The 23,934-nt window shown below is 45.6% G+C and overlaps 2 protein-coding genes and 1 pseudogene across 2 annotated transcripts; 1 reads left to right on the forward strand and 2 right to left on the reverse strand.

The window, feature by feature from the left end:
* Positions 1 to 3,199: 3,199 nt before the first annotated feature.
* Positions 3,200 to 3,946, reverse strand: LOC109754167 (uncharacterized). The gene is made up of 2 exons (XM_020313090.1): positions 3,811 to 3,946; positions 3,200 to 3,672 (listed from the first exon to the last, which is right to left on the reverse strand). The coding sequence occupies exons 1-2, from the start codon at positions 3,944 to 3,946 to the stop codon at positions 3,200 to 3,202; spliced, it is 609 nt and encodes a 202-aa protein (XP_020168679.1).
* A 1,051-nt stretch (positions 3,947 to 4,997) lies between these two features.
* On the forward strand, positions 4,998 to 6,809 carry LOC109754187 (uncharacterized). Its single transcript, XM_020313106.3, has one exon. It carries the CDS (start codon positions 5,430 to 5,432, stop codon positions 6,654 to 6,656), a length of 1,227 nt encoding a protein of 408 aa, XP_020168695.1. The 5' UTR covers positions 4,998 to 5,429; the 3' UTR covers positions 6,657 to 6,809.
* LOC109754186 (BTB/POZ domain-containing protein At5g41330-like) lies at positions 6,281 to 9,598 on the reverse strand (annotated as a pseudogene).
* Positions 9,599 to 23,934: the final 14,336 nt, after the last annotated feature.

A 23,934-nucleotide genomic window follows, 5' to 3' on the forward strand; every position in this document is an offset into this window, starting at 1 on the left:
CAAAGGGCAAGTCCAACGACCTCCCGCATTGCAAAAGCAGGTTTTTGGTCTAAACGGTAGCTCCAATGTAAGAGTACTCTTTAAAATGAAGAGTGAAGGACGACGAAAACAAGTGCTAGCCACTTAGCCAGGCTCCTGCTCCCAACCCTAGCCTCCGCCACCAAAGGTCTCCTCCATACAGCGCCTTGGACCCCCTCCTACCTCGTCTGATGGTCTTGTCGGCGGAAAGAGGAGTTGAGATCCGTCTTTTGTTTTACTTTTCTTTACATGCTAAATACAAGAATCATATGCTATGTAGGTGTTGTGGATATGGAACACGGGTACCCTCACGGAGGTAGAACGCGCCCAACATGAGGGTGGCCCAGCAGGCCGATTTAAACAGTTTGAGTAGGACCCGGACTGCTATCCGACTTGTAATAGAAGATAAGACTAGTTTGTACCCTACTAGGACTCTACATGTAAGCCAACCCCTTCCACCTATATAATGATGGGAAAGGCGCCCCAAGAGGGGAGAGAAGCTTTACGACTAGACACAAGTAGAGAAGAGCTGGCTCATACGGCATCTCCCTCATGAGCATACGAAATAAGACCTAGCCACAAACAACACGTAGGGCTATTATCGGGTGATTTTTCCCGGGGCCCGAAGCTGTCTAAATCTTGTCTCGTGTGCTAACCCACCTCGATCTCCACGCATACTAATCCCCACGACCATCTACGGATGATACCGTTGATAAACAACATCGACAGTAGGCAGCAGAGTCCTTGCCATGTGCACAAGGTGGCAATGCGCCCTACATTGCCGAACGACTCTTAAGGAGTAGGGTTGGGCCACCCCGTGGTTGATGGGCCTCTTTTGTCCTCCGTGGCAATATCTCAGGTTTAGAAGAAAAAAAAGATGATTAAGGGCCTCTTTGATTTGCAGGAATTTCAAAATGCAGGAACAAGAAAAGTACATAATTGGAGTGACATGTCCACTTAAATCTTACATGATACCAAAGAGTGCTTGACGCCATAGAAAAATAAAAGAATTGTAAAAAAGAGGTTAGAGTAGATGTTTGGTTCTTTATGAAATGTAGGAGTAGTACAAATGATTCCTTAGAGAGAGAAAAAATCATATTGGATCCAATTCTACGTTCGAATTCTCCAAAAATTCTATGAAATTTTCATGTTTCACAAAAATGTTGCAAGCAAGCCAAAAAGGATCACTATTATACGCAGCGTAGAGTGGATTTGCATTCTTTGATGGAAAGTTGTACATATTGAGAGGATTTGGCCAGCTTTCGATGTTTGAGTTGGACGAGACCTTCATCCATCCAGAACATAATTGACTCTTTGGGTGATTTAGGTGGTTTCACGCCATGGCTAATTCGGCAAGCGACGATGTGTTTGAAGATAAAATCAGGCTATACTTGAGGTCTTTTTGACAGATTTGCACAACAGCTCAGGTCAATGGAGAAGGGTCGGTGATTTGAGCGGCCATGCGCTCTTTCTTGGCCAACATGGCTCCTAGTCCCTGCCCGTTGGAGAATGCAGTGAATACCAAGAGGGTTGCGGCAAAATTGACAAATTTAACCGATGGACGAAATCAAATCACAGAATGAACTGCCCGTGAAACTATTTCACGCGGCTGACCTTTTTGTGTGACGCCCGACACGAAGGCGCCACACTACACTGTGCAACGCCTCACAAATAGGCACTACACGCCTGGCCAGTGTCGCACCCGTGTGATCCGAAAATTACTAAGTCAGTGTGCAACGCCTGAGAGCTAGGCGCCACACTATACAGTGTAGCGCCTAGCTTATAGGCGTTGCACTAGTGGTTGCATCATTTTGTAGTGCAACGACTAGTGCAGCGCCTGAGAGCTAGGCGCCACACTATACAGTGTAGCGCCTAGCTCTTAGGCTCTGCACAATGACTTAGCAATTTTTAGGCAGTCTGAGGTGCAACGCTGGCTAGGCGTGTAGCGCCTATCTGTGAGGCGTTGCACAGTGTAGTGTGGCGCCTTCGTGTTGAGCGTCACACAAAAAGGTCAGCCGCGTGAAATAGTTTTACGGGCAGTTCATTCTGTGATTTAATTTCGTCCACAGGTCAAATTTGTCAAATTTGCCAAGGGTTGCATCTACTTCATGTGGACTATCCCTGCCTGAACTTTTCTGCTTCTCGACTCTGGTGTGTACGACATCAGGAATGGGATGATATCACCATTGAAGTCAGGGACAGCAGCAGCACGGCTACAACATGTTGAGCGGTGGTGTTCGACAAGGGTTATGGTTGGATAGTTAGAGGGACAATGGTATCCCAGCCCCCCAGGGTTCAAGTCTTGGTGCTCGCATTATTTCTGAATTTATTTCAGGATTTCCGGCGATGCGTTTTCAGTGAGAGGAGACGTTTCTGTCGACGACGAGGCGCATATGATGACTTTGTAAATCTCAAGATGGTATGCCGGCTCAGTCTCTCAAAGATGCTAATAGGGATAGTGTATGCGTGTGTGCGTTAATCGAGGTGAGTGTATGCGCGTATATATAAGCGCTTGCGCATGTACTGTGTTTAAGAAAAGGCATGTGATCAACCTAGCAGGATTACTTCTGTTTTCTTGGAAGTTGGAACATATGTACTCCCAACTTGCTGTGCTACAACTTCGGGATCAACCAGTTAGCCTAGATCTGATTATCTTTGCCTTAGTGATCTATGATTCTTAGTGTACAGGGTATACCTCAAATCCTATATATGTATGTATGTACTCCCTTTGGCTTGCTTGCAGCATTTGTGAAACATAAAAAGGACACGAAGAGATTCTATTGACATCCCTAAGGCCAACTCCATCGTGAGACCCCAAACGGATGTTCGGTTTGGCCGAATTTTGTCTCTTTGGATAGGGCGATGGGGTCGTGTCCGGGCCTGTCCTGAGATACGGTGGCCGTGCGCCCAGCGCGCGACCGCATCCGTTTGCCCCATCCTATCTGCTAAGGCCAAAAATGCCCATATTTTCATATCAAAACTAGTTTGCACGTCCAAATATTTGTCTGAAAATAAAAATAGTTTTACAACCCAATTGAAATTGTCTCTAATAAAATAGTTGTACAACCAAATCGAAATTGTCTTGACTGAACATAAAATGAACCAATACATCTATTGGTTGCCAATGTGATCCCACACGTGCTCAACCAAGTCATTTTGAAGATTCAAATGAGTGTGTCAGTCATGCAGTGGAATTGGACAAACTGTTTAAATGTATCTGGTTCTTGGTGTAGGGGCTTAACATTTCACCTTGATAATCAAATCCTTGGTCGAAAATACTCTCATCACACTCGTCCTCGACGATCATGTTGTGCATGATCACACAAGCAGTCATCACCTCCCAAAACTTTGTTTCATCCCATGACAATGCAGGGTTTCGAACGATACCCCACCGGGATTGAAGCACACCAAAAGCACGTTTCATACCCTTTCTAGCACTCTCTTGCATTTGGGCAAATCTCTTTCTCTTCTCACCTTGGGGTTTCGAGATTGTCTTCACAAAAGTTGACCACTGCGGATATATACCATCAGCTAGATAGTATCCCTTGTTGTACTGGTGGCCATTGATCTCAAAGTTGACAGGTGGGGAGTGGCCTTCTGCAAGCCTTGCGAAGACTGGAGAATGCTGCAGCACGTTGATATCATTGTGAGAACCTGCCATGCCGAAGAAAGAATGCCATATCCAAAGATCCTGCGAAGCCACCGCTTCGAATATGACAGTGCACGCTTTGACATGCCCCTTGTACTGGCCCTGTCAAGCAAATGAACAGTTCTTCCACTCCCAGTGCATACAATCTATGCTGCCAAGCATGCCTGGAAAGCCTCTAGCTGCGTTGGTCGCCAACAATCTCTCTGTATCAGCGGCAGTTGGCTGCCTCAAGTACTCCGGTCCAAACACCTCGATCACAGCCTGGCAGAACTTGTACATTGACATCAGACATGTTGTCTCACTCATACGCACATACTCATCCACCAAATTGCCTGGAATTCCATATGCAAGCATGCGGATGGCCGCGGTGCATTTCTAGTAAGAGGAGAATCCAAGCTTGCCACGGGCATCCGTCTTGCACTCGAAGTATGGGTCATGAGCAACCACTCCCTCTCGGATACGATTGAACACATGCCTTGCCATTCGAAAACGGCGACGGAATTTATCCGGCTTGAAGAGCAGGGCGTGGCCTCTCTCCCTGTTGCGGTTCAGGTTGGGAGCACGGTCAGGGAGTGACCCCTGTACCGAGGAAGCTGCCATTGAATGTGGTCGTGAACGATCAGTGCAGCCACCACAAGATCTTCATCATCCGACGACGAATCGTCCGGTGAACAAATGAAGTGGTGGAAGAAAAACTCATCTCCGCTGTCCATACCTTTGTGGGCAAAGAGTCGAACACCTTGCGGTCGTGGTGGCAAAGAGGCCGCGATGATCACCTCGACGCAACAGGGGTGGTAGGCGGCCGGCTACTGGCCGCTCTGGAGCTCTCGTCGGAAGCTGCCGCGGCCGCCGTGGTACATCGCCGACGGTCGTATCCCCTCTGCCACCGGCTACGACGGCGACGACCAAACCTCCTCCGAACGACGGCCAAAACTACGGCGAAAGCGCGGGCGTGTTGGCGGCCATGTCGAGACGTGGTTTGGTATGGACGGACATGGCCTGCGCAGTGAGGAGGCAGCCAGAGAATAGCGGCGGCGCCGGCGGGGGGCGGGGCGGGGAGAGGGGGTGGAGGCGTTGGAAGCGAAGGGACTGCTAGTGTCCCCGACAGGCGGGCCACGGGAGGACAAGGGCGTGCGGCGAGCCCGTCCGCACGATGTCCGTTTCACCCCAAACTCGGCGCAAGTTTGGGCCGGGGATGAGTCGAAAACGGACGGAATCCGGACATTTGTCCGTTTGGGGCCACGCGTTGGGCCGTGCTATTCGTCCATTCTACTCCAAACGAACGCACCCGGACAAGATGGGGTCGCGCGGTGGAGTTGGCCTAAAAAGAAGAGTCTATTATTGACAATTAAGAAAACAAAAGGCAGACAATAGCAGAGTTCTGATTTCAAAAGGAGATAACGATAATCTAAACGCTCTTATATTAGTTTACAGAGGGAGTACTGAACAAGTTCTGATCTCAAAAGCTGGAAGACAGAACTACGGATACATAAGCGATTTCTTGGCACCTCCCGTAGCTCCACCACCGCATCAACCGGTGAGTGAACCAGCCGTTGCTGGAGAAGACGCCGGTGAGGTGAAGCTGACGCTTGGATCTCGTAGTACATTACATAGCCTGGTCTCAACTGATGAAAAGCCACCGAAGAAGGTGGGACTGAACCAACCACGAGATCCGCAAGAAAAACAACAGCCTAAATTGGAACGGACTCCTCAGATCGATCGCTCTGTTTAAAGAGGACGCATCCGCACGTATCACACGACGATGGCAGCCTCATCAAGCTCGTCTCCCCGCTGCCCATGGCCGGACCTCCAGCCGGAGTTGTTGGGCGTCGTGCTCTCGCGGCTGCCGTCGCACGCCGACCGCGTCCGCCTCGCCGCCGTCTGCCGCCCATGGCGCTCCAACGCGCGGCTGCTGCGCCCGCTTCCCCCGCTGCTCCCGTGGCTCGCCCTCTGCGATGGCACCTTCCTCAGCCTCCCCGACGGCGCCATCCACCGCCTGCCCGCCGCGGACGACGGCGTCTCCGTCCGGGCCTCCACCGGCAGTAGGCTCTTCCTCGTGCACGGCGACGGCAGGTGCTCGCTGATGAGCCCTTCCCCCTCGGCGACGACCCCTGTCCCCGAGGCTGCCTCCTGGTTCCAGGGGAAGCCCGTCGTCCGGAAGGTGGTGGCGTCCGATCACCTCATCGCCGCTCTGGTGGAGTCAAAAAATTCCGAGACCGCAAAAGTCATCATCTCTACTCGTGGGCAGCCATGGGACACCACGAGGTGCTCCACGATGGAGTGGGCGGAGCCTGAAGGCGGCCTCGTCAGCGACATTGCCATCTTCAAAGGGAAGATCTATGCCCTCCTCACCACAAAAATGAAGCGATATCGTCAACACGAGCTTCGTATCCTGGACGACGGCCACGAGCAGACCATCCACGGTACCCTACCAGGGCAGGAGGCATGGTACGATCCTAACTCGACTGAGTTCCACTTGCAGCGGAACTACCTTGTCGTCTCCGGCGATCGGCTGCTGATGGTCGAACAAAGGATCAGCGAGCCGTGGCCGAGAGACTGGGGAGCTTTGAAGCTGACTCGACACTTCAAGGTATTGGAAGCAACGGACCTGAGCAGCAGCGGCTGTGCACACTGGACCGAAGTCGATACATTGATGGGGCGTGCGCTCTTCGTCAGCCAAGGGTGCTCCGAGTCCCTCCCTGCCAGTGCCGGAGGTCAGTCTAGCGGCACCGGAGTTGAAGAAGATTGCATCTACTTTCTAAACGAGAAGAAAGGATCTAGTCAGCCTGGTTTGGCCTTTCTTAACTTAAAGCCGGGCAGGCCCTTCGTTTCAAAAATAAACGGGGGAAATTGTGAGAATGCCTTTCAAGACTCTGGGGTGTACAACATGAGAGACCGGACAGTGATGCCATTGCTGTCGGAGACGCTAGTGGCGTCCACAGCCGGCGAAGGCCCATGGTCTCCAACTTGGCTTTTTCCAGAGCCTTGAGTTAAGCTAGTTACGCTGTATTATTAGTTACTAGGATTTTTCTTAGATGTTGCAGTATGTATTGGTTCCATCTCTTTTTTACTTTCGCAATACCAATTAGACACTTTTAAAGTTCTATAAAGCATATGCTCGAGACTGTGAAGTGTGAACAAATCATCTCTTGTGTGTGTGTCAGTGTGTGGTATAGGAATATCTGGAATTTAATTCAAAATGAGAAGCTGCGGATCAGCACAAGCTGGGTGCAGAGCTTGTGCAAGCAGACCCACATAAGCAAGGTATGTCAAAACTCCTAGACAATGGGCATTGCGGTTTTAAGGAAAAAAGAATACAAACTGCAAAGATTTTTCTTTGTAGCAAGAAACAGTTTTTCCTACTACATGTAATATGTTATAAGAAAAATGCAAAAGGTTCAAACCTATCAAATGATTTGATCGCGAAATACTGAGCTAAATAGAATCCTAATGGACGGAACTCCAGATATTTATTGGTAGTTAAGGGGGGCCAATTGAAAAAAATTAGTGGGGTTTTACTCAATGGGCTGTGTCATCAAATCCATTGAGTTCATATTTGATATGTTTGCACAGATGGTTAACTGCAATGTCTAAATTCATGAAGGATCAAGATGAACTTTGATAGTTTCTGTCAGAACCTGCAGCCAGTTTGAAATTCCAGCATCTATCAGATCAACCTACATAATCAAATACCGTAAAAACAAACAATAATCATTGTCGAGTTTGAGATTCCTAACCTTATGCGATATTATTATTGCTAACCATAAAACTTGCCTTACAGGCTTACACATCTTACTCAAACTAAATCTTTTAATGTGCACTGTAGTGGAAGACATGAGTTACACCAATAAGATTGAATGCAGATATAATGTATGATTAAATTGCCAGGATGTTCCCTCAAAAAAAAATGCCAGGATGATGTCATCTTAGTTTGCTAAAAAAATAAAACACATATTAATTTGCAACTTTGCGTCATATAAGATGTGCTCATTACCAAACACAAGGGATACTAATGTGCAGAGAACCAAGCAATTAATATTGATCTTTACTTCTGATGAAACAGAGAACTGCAAAGCGTGTTGTATTTGCATGTGATGCTGGAAATGTGATATAGAAGCTTTTTCTCTCAAACATGAGCTCCTAGAAGATGTTAATCTGATATCCAGGTAAGGAGATTAATTCACATGCTACTTTTGTGAATTTTATTTACAGTGACAAAAAGGACTACCTCAGTTACAAAGGAACCAAGCAATTCTGGTTCGCAATCAATTCTATTTCATTTTTGCTTACAGAAATGTGATCTGTGTTACTGTTGATCTTCTCTTTCAGTAACTAAAAAATTAGGCAGATTATATAATTAGAGTGGAGATTGTTCTCTGAACTGAAACAAACACCAAAAGTACATTGATAGAGGTAAACAAGAAAAGCAATCGAATTTGAGATTTCTTACATCTGTAGTCTTGTTCCTCTATTCACCTGATATTGTCCCAGAAGCACTATCCCACACCTCAACAGACCGCTTATCGACTCTAGCCAATGCCATTCTGCCGCCTCCGAAGGCCCAGCTCACGATCTTGTCCATCTCCTCACCGTCTGCAGTAACCATCGATGGCCCGTTCCCTACCCAATTCCTCCTCATCACCTTCTTCTCCCCAGGCTCTGATGTAATTTCCACCTGTGTCCACACCTCAGCATATGCACCTCGTGCCACAAACACCCAACTGCGGTAACACTCAATTCTACAACCATTCCCATCCTTTCTGCGAGATGCTGTGGCTGCTCCCGCCCTTTGCCCGTCTCCGATGCACACCCAAGGATCAACACTGGTGCCATCACCACTAAGTCTCCTCAAGTCAGCCATGAAAACCTCACCGGAGGCAGCCCCCACCTTAAACAATGCTGACAGCGAATCTGATGCGGCAACATCTGCAAAGCAGTCGTCCTTCTCCCTCACCCCCCACACCGGCACCGTCGAGCTTGCCCGGACATCCCACAGGCGTATGTCCCCCACCATTCCAGCCGGCCCAGAGTGTGACCCAGCGGCAAGCAAGAGACTGTGCCCAGCAAGCCAACCTAGCTTGGTCGGTGGTATTGCTGCCTCAACGTCCTGCACCGAACACCTCCTTCCGCCCAATCTCCACCACAGGTGAGAGAGAATTCAGATCGAACGCCACTACGGCGCTCGAATTCCGTCGCGCTGACTCGAAGCTGGCAAAGAGCCAGTGTGACGCCGGTTCTGAGGCGGCCATAGACAGCACGGAAGAAGAAGGAGAGTCTGGCCAATATAGAGCGTCGGAAGCTGTGGCAGGGGCGTCGCCCGGGAACCGGCAGAGCTGGACGCCAGGAAAGTCGCGGGCGCCAGCGAGGGCGAGGGCGGGGGACACCGCGACGAGCGAGTCGATGGTGGGGAGCGGCGTTAGGACGCTGGTGCGAGAGGCGAGCGCGGCGTTAAAGCTAGTGACGACCCCGCCGTGCGCGGCGACGAGGGAGGCCGCGTGCGGGGAGAGGGGTATGGCCACTGCGGAGGGAGCGACGCGGCCGGTGAGGAGGAGGAGGGCGGTGGGGCGCAGAGAGAGGGGGGAGAAGGCGGACGCGGGGGAGAGGGAGGCGAGGAGGAGGCCGTCGAGTGAGAAGTGCCGAGCCTCGGCGAGGAGAGCGGGGGAGGGAGGATGGGACGCGAGGCGGCCACTGCGGAGGAAGGAGAGGCTGGCGGCGAACAGGCGAGGGTCGCCGTCGAGGAAGTGTGGCGCGTCGGGGGGCGAGGGGCCAAGGGAGGCGAGAGGGGAGGAACCGCCTGCGCGGGAGAGGGTGGCTGCGGTGGTCTGGAAGAGCTCGCCGCCGACGTTGAGGGTGACGACGGAGGAGGACGCGGAGGCGGAAGCCATGGGTGGGGAATTCTCGGTAGCCGCGGTGTTGACTTCGACTGACATGTTTCTAGCATTTTTGTTTCTCCTAGGGGATCGAGTGACAGTTTTTGTTTGGGCCGAAACATTTAGTGGGCTGTATGGTCGCGTCATTTGTCTATCATTCTGAAATTTCTCTATTTTTTTTCTGCTAGTGAGCATACCTAACGGCGCCACAAGGAAATTTTTTGCCCCCTCGCTTCTCACTGCCATCTTGGCACTCAGAGGTGGGGAAACCTCACATCTTCAAAAGTTCTATGTTCTTTGTCAACATTTAGTGACCATCGTATTTTGTGAGAGTAAATTTGCTCTTGTATTTTTGGCGATGCCATTGAGGTTAGAGAGGTTTTTGTCCTTGCAGATTGGAGCGGATCTAATCAGTTTATGATGGTGTGTCAAACCTTTTTTGTTGGTTTGATTCTTTGTGGAGATAAAATCTCTCATCGACGTCGTGGTGAAGATATTATGATCTGACAGCCTGCACTTCTAGGGGTTTATCCCTGGCTCAAATACGTTCATCGATTAAGACTTCTTGTCTTTTTGAATGGACGGCTCAAGGTGCTTTCAAAAACCATTATTGATAATGTTTGTGCGGGTGAAAAAGTGATAACATCGTTGCTTCAGTCTAATTGCAGCCTCTTTAGATTGAAGTATTTCTTCTAGCTAAGATTGGTACAACAAAGAAGGTGTTTTTAAGATATTTCATTGTAATTCTTAGTTATAAGAATTATTTTGTATTTTCTTGAATCTTATATCCAAATCAGTATACCATTAATCGTTATGAGTATGATGAATGAAACTACATGTGTTTCTAAAAAAACTTATGGGGATCGAACTCAGCTTTCCTTTTCTCGAAAAAAATTGTCGGAGTCCCAAGATAAAAATAGTAGTACTCCCTCTGAAAAAAGTATAGTGACCTACAACATCTTATCAGGAAGTAGTATTTTAGAATGTGAGTTAAATATCTAATCCAATATGGTCTTCTCCCATGGCTCGGACCCAATCGCCTAAATGCAGCTACCACTATCTTTCAAAACTGGCATGTTTTTCAACTCTTGAGAAAAGCAAAAAATCACACACATTGGATTCATCCTGACATGATTGGATGATTTGAACAATTCCTTAAGAAGGAGAACACACACTAAATCCTAAAAAGCCCCAAGCTACTGTTCTTGAGAAATGGCCGACCTCTGCCCATCTGGAGGTGCACACCCGAGTTCGTTCAGCTTTCTCCCAGATTTTTGAATTCTTGCAACACGCAAGCGCCATGAGGGCTATTTCTCGCCTATTGCTTTCTCCCTGATTTTCCTATACTAGCAAAACGCAGGTGTTGTCGGGGCTATTTCTCGCTTATTTGCACAGCCACGGTAACCGGGCTCATGCTTTTTAAAAGATCGGCCCATCAAAACGGTTTTAGAAAGATTTTGTAGACCGGTTCGTAGCACTTTTGGGACCATTCAACAAGGATTTTCACTGTGTTTCTTTTGTCAGTATTCCGGTCTTTTTCTTTCTTTTGTGCATTTTGGTGTTGGTTTTTACCAGTTTTCTTTTGGTTTTGTTTTTTTATGTTTTTTTGTCTATTTTTATTTCTATTTTCACTTATATATATTTTTCAATACATGCCTATTTTTTCATACACATTGCACATATTTTGCATACATAAAAAAATCTTACACAATTTTAAAATTTTCTAAATAGATGATTAACATTTTTTTCAAATACAAGTTTTGATGTCTACTTTTTTCATACACATTTCAGATTTTTGTATATGCTCGGAACATTTCTTATACATCTTCAACATTTTTCAAATACATTTTTAGCAATTTTTTAAATATATATTTTTGAACAACTTTTTTTGAATATGTGCTAAACAATTTTTCAAATGCATTTAGAATTTTTTAAATAGTATGAAATATTGTTTTACAGTGTATAAAAATTTCTAAAAATGGCACGAAAACATCTTCTGAAAACACGTGAACATTTTCTTAAATGTCAAGTAGTGCATCTTTTTGAATGGTACAGAACGTTTTTCCTGAGTTACGCAAACATTTTTCTGAATGTCATATACATTTTTTTTCAAATGGTACAGGACATTTTTCTGGATTATGTAAGCATTACTTTACATTATAATATTATTTTTTTAAAATATCACATACATTTATTTGAAACGGGGAACATTTTTTAATGTTATCAGCATTTTTAGAATGTTGCGTGAAAATTTCTTAAACACAACATCATTATTACTTTCACATTTTTAAAATTTAAGTAACATTTTTTCCACTTCAGAATTGTAAGTAAAAGTAATAAAAAGGAAGAAAAAGAAGAAGAAATTGTGTGCTAGAGACCCAACGCTTCTCCCACAATGGGCCGGCCTTTAATAATCTTTCATCTTCATGTTCTGAAAGGTTAGCACTAATAATAACAGGATATATCTTCTTCTCATCAAGATAAGCATATTTCAAAGTGTCAGGTAACTGTTTTAATTCAAACACAGGATCACCTTTAGGTGGAGGAGAACCTTCTAGAGTTTCAATAGGCAAACTATGTTTAAGCAGAGGTTGTTGTTCGAACAAGATTCTATCTATTTCATTTCTTTCGTACATATGCAAATCATTTTCATGGTCTAGCAGATATTGTTCTAGAGGATCAGTAGGAGGTACAACAATAGAAGCAAGACCAATTATTTCATCCTTACTAGGCAATTAGTTTTTATGAGGTTTTCTACTAAACTTGGAAAAATTAAACACATGAGACTCATCACCAAAGCTAACACCAACAGTTTGTTTCTCACAATCTATTTTAGCATTAACAGTGTTCAAGAAAGGTCTACCAAAGATAATGGGACAAAAGTCATCTTGTGGAGAATCAAGAACAAGAAAATCAGTAGGGTATTTTATTTTCCCACACAAGACTTCATCTCTAACAATCCCAAGTGGTGTGATGGTGTCTCTATTAGCAAGTTTAACAGCAACATCTATGTCTTCTATTTCAGCGGGTGATATGTCATTCATAATTTCTTGATATAAAGTAAAAGGAATAGCACTCACGCTAGCACCTATGTCGCATAAACCATGATAACAGTGATCTCCTATTTTAACTGAGACAACAGGCATGCCAACCACAGGTCTATGTTTATCTTTTTCATCGGGTTTAGCAATTCTAGCAGCTTCATCACAGAAGTAAATAACATGCCCATCTATATTTTCAACTAGGAGATCTTTAACCATAGCAACACTAGGTTCTACTTTGATTTGTTCAGCAGGTTTGAAAGTTCTAATATAACTTTTATTGACCACAGTTGAAGCTTTAGCATGTTCCTTCATCCTAATAGGGAAGGGTGATTTTTCAATATAAGCAGTAGGAACAACTGGATCAACCACTACAGGAATCAGCTACTTTGCCGTCTGCCACGGCAGACGGCAGGGGCAAGGATGGCGGACGGCAAAGGCCTTTGCCGTCTGCCGCCGACGGCAAAAGGCTCCGGCAAAGTAGGCTACGGTAAAGAGCTTCTTTGCCGTCTGCTTTCTGAAGCGGACGACAAAGGGGCCTTTGCCATCAGCGGCGGACGGCAAAGAAAGCCGACGGCAATAAATGTGCTGTTAGTCCGTTAGGTGGCTAACGGCAGCCTTTGCCGTCCGTCGCTGACGGCAAAGAGCATCCGGCCTTTGCCGTCCGCCGAATGACGTCAGCTGGACGTCACTACGGGACAAGTCTTTGCCGTCTGCCACTGTAGGCAAAGCCTTTGCCGTCCGCTGCTGTAGGCAAACTGACCAAATGGGTCAGCTCCCAGGGAGCACAGGTGGCCGCCGCGTGGCTTCTTTGCCGTCCGCGGCGGACGGCAAAGGCGCCTTTGCCATCAGCGGCTGACGGCAAAGGTGCCTCTTTTTTTTCCTGTTTTTTTAATCCAGCAATTTTCACAGCAAATATATGACATATATATATATATTTCACAGGGCTATTTAACAGCAAACATATGACATATCCAGCACATAAGTTTCATCGTGCATACATATATAGTTCCATCCATTCATACATAGCAAGTTGCACATACACATTGTTCCATCCATACATATTACAATGCAAAGTTTCATCAAGATAGTAAGTTCCATCATAGCAAGCTAGAAGAATACTAGAGGAGAATGAAAGAAAAAACAAGCACTCCATCATAGCAAGCTAGCTTCCGTGAAGTGAATGAAATATGCAAAAAGGCAAATAAGAAAGTTAGAAAAAGGTGACTAGAAGAAGAAGTATATGCCATTTATGAGCTAACTTAGGTGAAATGGATCATTTATGAGCTAACTTAGTTGAAATGGATCGTTTATGAGCTAACCTAGGTGAAATAGATCGTTTATGAGCTAACTTAGGTATAATGCATCATTTTAGAGCTAACCTAGGTAAGATGGGTCATTTTGGAGCTAACCTATGTGAAATGGATCGTTTTTGAGCTAAGTTAGGTGAAATGGATCGTTTATGAGCTAACCTAGGTGAAATAGATCGTTTATGAGCTAACTTTGGTAAAATGCATCATTTTAGAGCTAACCTAGGTGTGATGGGTCATTTTGGAGCTAAACTAGGTAAAATGGATCGTTTGTGAGCTAACCTAGGTGAAATGGATCGTTTATGAGCTAATCTAGGTAAAATGGGTCATTTTAGAGCCAACTTGGGTAAAATGCATCATTTTGGAGCTAACCTAGGTAAGATGGGTCATTTTGGAGCTAACCTAGGGAAAAAGGGTCATTTTAGAGCTAACATAGGTAAAATGGATCATTTTGGAGTTAGTCTAGGTAAAATGGGTCATTTTAGAGCTAACTTGGCTAAAATGGATCGTTTATGAGCTAACTAAGGTATAATGGGTCATTTTAGAGCTAACTTAGGTAAAATGGGTTGTTTATGAGCTAACTAAGCTAATTATGCCATTTTTGACATAAGTAAGCTAAGTACATGTCATTATTGAGCAAACCTAGTTAACTAAGCATACTAGAGCTAACTTAGGTCATTTTGGAGGAAACAAAGCTAAGTATAGATCGTTTTAGAGCTAACTTAGGTAAAATGGATGGTTTTGGAGGTCAGTAAGCTTATTAAGTCATTTTGGAGGAAAAGAAGGTAACTCTAGGTCATTGTGGTAAGCATATTGGAGGAAATAAGGCTAAGTCTAGGTCTTTATGCATTTGTTAAGCAAAACACTAGAAGAAACTTACCAGCGCCCACCATCTTTCAACACCTGCCATGACAAAGAGTAAACGAAATTAGTACAACATAAAAAAATACCGAGATGAATAATAATATATATCACTTAAGTGTATCATCATCAAGTACAACATAAAAAAATTATATACCTGACACTACTAATAATCTCGATCACTATCATCAATAAATGCATAATCATCATCATCACTATAATCAATGACGGGCTCATAGGGTTCAGTGGCATCAACATGTGGAAGGCCACCTTGACGTAATCGGTCAAACATTGACAGGTCATCCGTAGCAGTAACCTCTTCTTGTTCCTGCTCTTCTTGTTCCTCCTCTGGGTTGATGTCGGATTCACTGTCGCTGTCTACTTCAATAATCCTCTTGAAACGCTTTTTGGAAAGACGTGTCTCTTGGAAGAATTCTCCTTCATATGTGTCTGGGTTAATGTGAGGTTCATAATCCTCTTCCTTTGGGGGAGATAGTCTAGCACGTGGCGGCACTTCATAAACGACATCCCAACCTTTCGGATTTGGATTAGTTTGGCAGGCCCACGGTAGATAGAATACTTGGGTCGCCTGTTGAGCCGTAATATAGACATCAGGAACATCTAAATGGGTGCTTTGTTTGATTTCAACTAGCCCTATATGTTCATGAGTCCTTCTAGTCTCCTTCGGCTGAAACCAATAACATTTGAAGAGTACGACATTCGGTGGGTTGTCACCATAGAATATAAGTTCATAAATTGCTTCAACTCTCCCATAATACTCGGTACCTCCTTCGCCGATAGCAGATACACAACAATTTGTAGACTTTCGGTCGGCCATAGATAGCTCTTTGCCATAGGTACGAAAGCGATACCCGTTGATGTCGTATTTGTCAAATGAATGGACCTTATAGTCAAAACCATTAGCGACTTGTCTCAATTCGGCGTCCATAGACTCTGAATAGCCTACAAGTTTAATACGAAAAGATTGTTGCATTAGGCAGAAATTAGCGAATGTAATGAGATGGTCTAATAGAAATTACCGTTTGTTTGAACCAAGAGATGAAACCGGGATAGCCGCCTCCTTGCTTTGCGAGAAGCTCATACTCTTCGACGGAATCCTTTTGGGTTACCGCTCCATACGAGAATATGGCGACGTATCGACTGTATGAAATATCCAGGAATAAGAGCAGTTCAAAGGAAATAGAAGTTGCGAAACAATGTACCGAGAACTTACTCGATGTACGGCTGCACTTCTGTCAGGTTGTTGAAGATATACAACGTAATGGTCCGCCATTCTTCGTTATCCAAAGATACTGGTTTCGAACCACTGGGTGGTGCGAGATTCCCTTTGAGTAGGCTGAGGTTGGATCCACCCTTTTGAGGTTTGTCAGCATTGTACCGAGGCTTCGGATTATGCAAATGACGATTTTTGGCTTCGTAGTGTGCTGTCACGAAGTTTGCCGCCTCCTCAGTGATGAATGCCTCAGCCATCGATGCTTCAATTCTACGTTTATTTTTACATTTTTGTCGAAGCGTCTTCTACATCCTCTCAGTTGGGTAGCACCAACGATTTTGCACGGGCCCCCCCCAATCTTGCCTCGGTCGGGAGATGCAAAATCAAATGCTGCATTGGATTAAAGAAGCCCGGTGGAAAGATCTTCTCTAACTTGCAGATCAACTCCGGCGCCAACTCTTCCATTTCTTCTAGCATGCCAGGCGATAGTTCTTTCACACAAAGGACACGGAAGAAATAGCTGAGTTCTGCCAGTACTAGCCATTCATCCTCAGGGATGAAGCCACGCAACATCACCGGCATTACCCGCTCAATCCATATGTGCTAATCATGACTCTTGAGACCAAATATCTTCAATTTATCAAGACTCGCTCCTCTCTTTAGATTCGCAGCATACCCATCGGGGAACATCAACTGCATTTTCACCCACAAGATAATTTCCCTCATAGCTGGCCTTCCAAGATTGAACCATGCCTTTGGCTTCATCCAGTTCTGCTTTCCTTTCGGTTCTTTCATGTTTTGTAACGGCCTATCACATAGCGCCTCCAGATCGACTCTAGCCTTAGTATTATCCTTTGACTTCCCATCTATGTCGAACAATGTACCAAAAAGTGCCTCGGCGATATTCTTCTCAGTGTGCATCACGTCGATGTTGTGTGGGCAAAGGAGGTCTTTGAAGTAAGGCAGATCCCATAAGCATGTCTTGTGAGTCCAGGCGTGCTTAGAATTATACCCCTTGAAGTACCCTGGACGCTCTAGATCGGGCTCGAGAGCGTTTAACTGATCCAGGGTCTGTTGGCCTGTCAACGCAGGTGGTGCAGAGTTTTTGACAACTCTACCTCTGATGAAGTTCTTCTTGTCTTTCCTGAACTTATGGCGAGGATCCAGGAACTGTCTATGCATGTCGAAGCAAGAAAACTTGCGACCGGCCTGAAGCCAACGAAACTCAAGAGCTTCCTTGCATGCGGGGCACGAGAACCTTCCATGCACACACCAGCCAACGAATAGCGCATACGCCGGCAAGTCATGCGTCGAGTACATGTACCAGACACGCATTATGAAGTTCCGTTTGCTATAGGCGTCGTATGTCTTGAACCCATTATCCCAGGCTTCTTGCAATTCGTCCTTAAGCGGCTGCATGTACACATTCATATTTTTCCCCAGATAGTTGGGCCCTGGAATTATCAACGTCAGGAAAATGTTCTTTCTTTGCATAATCTGTCTGGGGGGGGGGGAGATTGAGTGGAAAGACAAATACAGGCCAACAACTGTATTGGGCTGCCGTCATACCAAACACACTGAACCCATCCGTGCTGATGCCGACTCGAGGATGCCTCGGATCTACCGCTTTGTCAGCATGTAATTCATCAAACTTTTTCCACGCAACACCATCCGATGTGTGTACCATCATCAGATTCCCATCTGGATCTAGTTCGGTTCTTTTGCCTGTTTTGTGCCATGTCATCTGTCTGGCCGTCTCTTCGACCATGAAAAGACGTTGAAGTCTTGGTACGATTGGCATATGCCGAAGAACACTAACGGGGATTTTGGTCTGTGTCTTCTCACCCATACCATTGTCTACCACAACATACCTGGAAGACTTGCAAATGGGACAATAGTTCAAGTCCGCATAGTTAAGCCTAAATAAGGCAGATCCTTTCTCACAGGCATGTATCTTCTCATAGGGCATCTTCAGTGCACGGAGGATTTTGTCCGACTGGTACAGGTTTGCAGGCATTACATGGCCTTTGGGTAGAAAGCGTCCAAATACTGTCATTATTGCGTCGTAGCATTCTCTGCCCAAATTGAACTGAGCCTTCAGAGCCATTACTTATGAGATGACATCCAACTGACAAAGCTCAGTGTGCTTGTGGAGCGGACGTTTTGAAGACTCCAACATTTCATTGAAGGCCTTTGCAGATTCCTCCATCTCCTCGTCCGAATCCCGAGCATCATCATAGTCTTGCACCATGTTTTCCATCCCGGTACCATGCTCGTCGGTGCGACGACGATCCACCTCAGCTCTGTCACGTTGGGCAGACTCACCATGATATGTCCACACCGTATAATCGGGCGTAAAACCACTCTTCTGCAGGTGTTTGCCCATTTCATCCTCTGTCCTCTTTTCCCAATTGCCGCACCGGAAACAGGGGCACCAGGTTTTCCTCTGGCCATTTGCAAATGCGGCTTGCACAAACCCCTTGGTTTTTGTGAACCATTCAACGCTCCATTTGTTCTGACCAGTGTGACCGGTATACATCCACGCACGATCACTCATCTTGACTTTCAGAGCTACTGGACACACAACAAATATATATATAATTCACCATGTATATATTCATCAGTTGATCTACTTTGTCAATTTTATTACGTCCATGCAACCTACACTCTAATAGGTAATGATAGGTCCTAATCCCACTCGAGTATGTGTAGATTGGGTTCATTTTCCCATGCTATGCTCCGGATCCGACGCAAAATTTCGGCAGCACCTCCCCGCTGTTCTCCTGATACACGCCTCTGCAATAAACAGAGAGGATGTGTACCCGGAGAACAACAGGGGAGGCACTAACGAAATTTATGCATCGGATCCGGAGCAAAGCATATGGGAAAACGAACCCAATCTACACATACTCGGGCTGTCCATGGATAGCGTTGGACAATTCGAAAGAATCATGGTTATAAATATGCAAATGCATGCATATTTATAACTATAACGCTTTCGAACGGGAGACACATATTGGTTACGCATACTGATGATTCAAGACACATATATAGCTAGCTATCAAGTTTCATCGGCATGAACACCGGAACAGAGCAAATAATTAATGGGGGAGGAGGACATGTCATTTGTGCTCACCCACGAACGGAGGGGCAGAGCTCGTCAAACGCACGGCGAGGTCGTCGAACACCAAACCTCGCAGCGATGAAACAACTGCACATTTAAATCTACCCGATCAACACAATTATATATATGATGTTTTTCATAACAAAATCGAAAATATATGACCTAACTCATAATTCACAAATATATGACCCTGCCGGCCTTTGGACGGCCAAAGAGCACCTTTTCGGGAGGTGTCGGGGGTCGGGGTGTCGTGTCGGTGTCGGGGTGCCGTGTCGGGGTTGGGGTGCTGTTTCGGGGTCGGGGTGTCGTGTCGGTGTCGGGGGTCGGGGTGTCGTGTCGGTGTCGGGGTGCCGTGTCGGGGTTGGGGTGCTGTTTCGGGGTCGGGGTGTCGTGTCGGTGTCGGGGTGTCGGGGTCTGGTGCCGGGGTCGGGGTGTCGGGGTCAGGGGGTCCGGGGGTCGGGGTGTCGTGTTAGGGTCGGGGTGTCGGGGTGTGGTGTCGGTGTCGGGGTGTCGGGGTCAGGGGGTCAGGGTGTCGGGGTGTGGTGTCGGGGTCGGGGTGTCAGGGTGTGGTGTCGGGGTCGGGGTGTCGGGGTTAGGGGGTCAGGGGGTCGGGGTGTCGGGGTGTGGTGTCGGGGTCGGGGTGTCGGGGTCAGGGGGGTCAGGGGGTCGGGGTGTGGTGTCGGGGTCAAGGGGTCGGGGTGTTTCCTTCTATCCTTCTTCTTCTTTCTTTCTCTTCTTCTTCTTCTTCTTCTTCTTCTTCTTCTTTCCTTTCTTCTTCTTCTTCTTTCATCTTTTTCTACTTCTTTTCGTTTCTTCTTTTCTTCTTCTTCTACTTCTTCTACTTCTTTTCTTCTTCTTCTTCTTCTTCTTCTTCTTCTTCTTCTTCTTCTTCTTTTTTCATCTTTTTTCTACTTCTTTTCTTTTCTTCCTTTCTTCTTCTTCTTCTTCTTCTTCTACTTCTTTTCTTCTTCTTCTTCTTCTTTTTTCATCTTTTTTCTACTTCTTTTCTTTTCTTCTTTTCTTCTTCTTCTACTTGTTTTCTTCTTCTTCTTCTTCTTCTTCTTCTTTTCTTCTACAGATTCTTTTTTCTTCTACTTCTTTTCTTCTAACACTAACACTATATAACACATATCTAGCACTAAATCTATCACTAACAATTAAACAGCAAAAAAAAATGAAAAAAGAAAAAAAAGAAAAAAAATAACTCACCGGAGCAATGGGACGGTCGGGGCAGTGGGGCGGGTGGGCCGGCGACGTGGTGGCGCGCCGGGGCGCCGGGATGGTGGAGCGACGGGGCGTCGGCGGGTGGGGTGGGGGCGGCGGGGTGGTGAGGCGATGGGGCAAGCGGGGGCGGGGGCGGCGCCGGGCGGCGGGATGGTGGGGCGACGGGGCGTCGGCGGGTGGGGTGGGGACGGCGGGGTGGTGGGGCGACGGGGCAAGCGGGGGCGGGGGCGGCGGTGGGTGGATCTGGTGGCGTGGCGTCGAGGAGGAGAGAGGGAGAGAAACAGAGAGGAGTAACGGGCGGGGAGGGGGGGACTCGATCGGCCGTTAGTTAGGTTAGGTTAGTTAGCCTTTGCCGTCGGCCAAGCCTTTGCCGTCCGCTTTTTTTATCTTTGCCGTCTGCTAGCAGACGGCAAAGAGGGGGGCCGTTAAGTTTTTTCTAATCGGCTCGTTAGTGGGGGCCACCTCTCTCTTTGCCGTCAGCCAGCAGACGGCAAAGAAGTGACAGATGGCAAAGACCTTCTTTGCCGTCTGCTTTTTGGTAGCTGATGGCAAAGACCTTCTCTGCCGTCTGCTAGCGGACGACAAAGAACTGGCAGACGGCAAAATCCCTGATTCCAGTAGTGAACATTATAAATAATAGTTTCATCTTTAGCTATTACCGGTTCTTCAATTTCTTCTTTAATAGGTGGATGATATTTAAACCACTTCTCCTTAGGGAGATCAACATGAGTAGCAAACGATTCACAAAAGGAGGCTACTATCTCAGAGTCAAGTCCATATTTAGTGCTAAACTTTTGAAAAGCATCGATATTTATAAAAGATTTAACACAATCAAACTTAAGCTTAATACCTGACTCTTTACCTTCGTTGAGTTCCCAATCTTCAGAGTTGCGTTTATTCTTTCTAAAAGATCCCACCGGAATTCAATAGTCTTCTTCATAAAGGAACCAGTACAAGAAGTATCAAGCATGGATTGATCATTACGAGAAAGCCGAGCATAGAAGTTCTGAATGATAATTTCTCTCGAGAGCTCATGATTGGGGCATGAATATAACATTGACTTAAGCCTCCCCCAATCTAGAGCGATACTTTCTCCTTCACGAGGCCAAAAATTATATATGTAATTTTGATCACGATGAACTAGATGCATAGGATATTTTTTTGGTGAAACTCCAATTTCAATCGATTCCAAATCCAAGTTCCAATATCATCGCATAGCCTATACCATTCCAATGCTTTTCCCTTCAAATATAAAGGGAAAACCTTCTTCTTAGCTTCATCTCCGGGTAAACCCGCAAGCTTAAACTATCCACAAATTTCATCCACATATATCAAGTGCATATCAGGATGTTTGGTTCCATCTCCTGCATAAGGATTAGCTAGCAGTTGTTCTATCATACCCGAAGGAGTTTCATATTCAATATTTTCAGTAGGTGCAGTGGGTTGAGGGGAAACTAATTGTGGTTCCGGTCAAGGTGAAGATGCCCCGAACAAACCCCTCAAAGGATTGTTCTCCATAGTAACAAGTGATAATAAATTTCAGCACGTAGTAATAATTTTCCCTTACCAAGAGCGCTTCACTCCCCGACAACGGCGCCAGAAAAGAGCCTTGATGACCCACAAGTATACGGGATCAATCATATAGTCCTTTTGATAAGTAAGAGTGTCGAACCCAACGATGAGCAGAAGGAATTGACAAGTGGTTTTCAACAAGGTATTCTCTGCAAGCACTGAAATTATAAGTAGCGAGTAGTTTGCTAGCAAGATAATTTGTAACGAGCAATTAGCAGTAATAGTAACACAAGTGCAGAAAGTTATCCCAATCCTTTTGAGGCAAAGGATAGGCCAAAACAGTCTCTTATGATAAGCAAAGCGTTCTTGAGGGTACACGGGAATATCATCTAGTCACTCTCACCATGTTGGTTTGATTTGTGTTCGCTACTTTGATAATTTGATATGTGGGTGGACCGGTGCTTAGGTGCTGTTCTTACTTGAACAAACATCCTACTTATGATTAACCCCCTCGCAAGAATCCGCAACTACGAGAAAACTATTAAGAATAAATTCTAACCATAGCATTAAACTTTTGGATCCAATCGGTCCCTTACGGAATAACACATAAACTAGGGTTTAAGCTTCTGTCACTCTCGCAACACATCATCTAATAACTACTCCACAATGCATTCCATTAGGCCCAAATATGGTGAAGTGTCATGTAGTCGATGTTCACATGACAACACTAAGGGAATCACAACATACATACTATCAAAATATCGAACACATATAAAGTTCACATGATTACTTGCAACATGATTTCTCCCGTGACCTCAAGAACAAAAGTAACTACTCACAAGTGATAAACATGATCATGATCAGAGGGGTATTAAATAGCATATTGGATCTGAACATATAATCTTCCACCAAATAAACCATATAGTAATCAACTACAAGATGTAATCAACACTACTAGTCACCCACAAGTACCAATCTATAGTTCCGGTACAAAGACTGAACACAAGAGATGAACTAGGGTTTGAGAGGAGATGGTGTTGTTGAAGATGTGGATGGAGATTGCCCTCCCCAAGATGGGAGAGTTGTTGGTGATGATGACGACGATGATTTTCCCCTCCGGGAGGGAAGTTCCCCCGGCGGAATCGCTCCGCCGGAGGGAAAAGTGCTCCTACCCAAGTTCTGCCTCGGGACGGCGGCGCGTCGTCCCAAAAGTCCTATCCGTATTTTTTCTAGGTCAAAATGAGTTATATACCAGAAGATGGGCACCAGAGGTGGGCTGAGCTGAGCACAACCCACTAGGGCGCGCCTGGGGGGCCTGGCGCGCCCTGGTGTCTTGTGCTCACCAGGTGGCCCCCTTCGGTAGTTATTTCCTCCAGTATTTCTTAAATATTCCATAAAAATTCCTTGTGAAGTTTTAGCTCATTTGGAGTTGTGCAGAATAGGTAGCCTGACGTAGCTTTTTCAGGTCCAGATTTCCAGCTGCCGGAATTCTCCCTCTTTGTGTGAACCTTGCATATTATGAGAGAAAATGCATTAGAATTACTCCAAAAAGCATTATTATGCATAAAACATTATAAATAACAGTAGGTAAGCATGATGCAGAATGGACGTATCAACTCCCCCAAGCTTAGACCTCGCTTGTCCTCAAGCGAAAACCGAAATCGAAAAACATGTCCACATGCTTAGAGAGAGAGAGGTGTCGATAAAAACAAAGTACGAACATAGAAGCATCATGTAAATTATTATAACAGCAACAAACTTTAACATAAAACTTTTATCATAGAGCTTTTATCATAGACTTCTCATGAATAAGTAACAATTCATCACAACATTGAAGATAAAGCATAAACTCTATTGGAAATCAACAAACTATGTTCTCAGTCAATTTTGCAACTACAATTCATCATCTTTTCAGGAAGGGTCACATATCGGAGCCTTTAGGCAAGTCCACATACTCAACCATCATATAGTCTTCTATGATTTCTAACACTCACCACATACATATGAGAAAAACGTTTCAACCGGACACATAGAAAGATAGGGGCTTATAATTTTGCCTCCCAATGTATTCACCTCAAGGGTGATGTCAAC

The sequence above is a fragment of the Aegilops tauschii genome, chromosome 7 (assembly GCF_002575655.3).
Source record: "Aegilops tauschii subsp. strangulata cultivar AL8/78 chromosome 7, Aet v6.0, whole genome shotgun sequence".
Classification (NCBI taxonomy): domain Eukaryota; kingdom Viridiplantae; phylum Streptophyta; class Magnoliopsida; order Poales; family Poaceae; genus Aegilops; species Aegilops tauschii.

Bases quoted from the DNA above. Each gene is read 5' to 3' on its own strand.
- LOC109754167 (XM_020313090.1), bottom strand. From the start codon at position 3,946: ATGTACAAGTTCTGCCAGGCTGTGATCGAGGTGTTTGGACCGGAGTAC. The intron at 3,673-3,810 runs GTATGCACTGGG...TCGGCATGGCAG, and splicing joins CATGCTTGGCAGCATAGATT to GTTCTCACAATGATATCAAC.
- LOC109754187 (XM_020313106.3), top strand. From the start codon at position 5,430: ATGGCAGCCTCATCAAGCTCGTCTCCCCGCTGCCCATGGCCGGACCTC.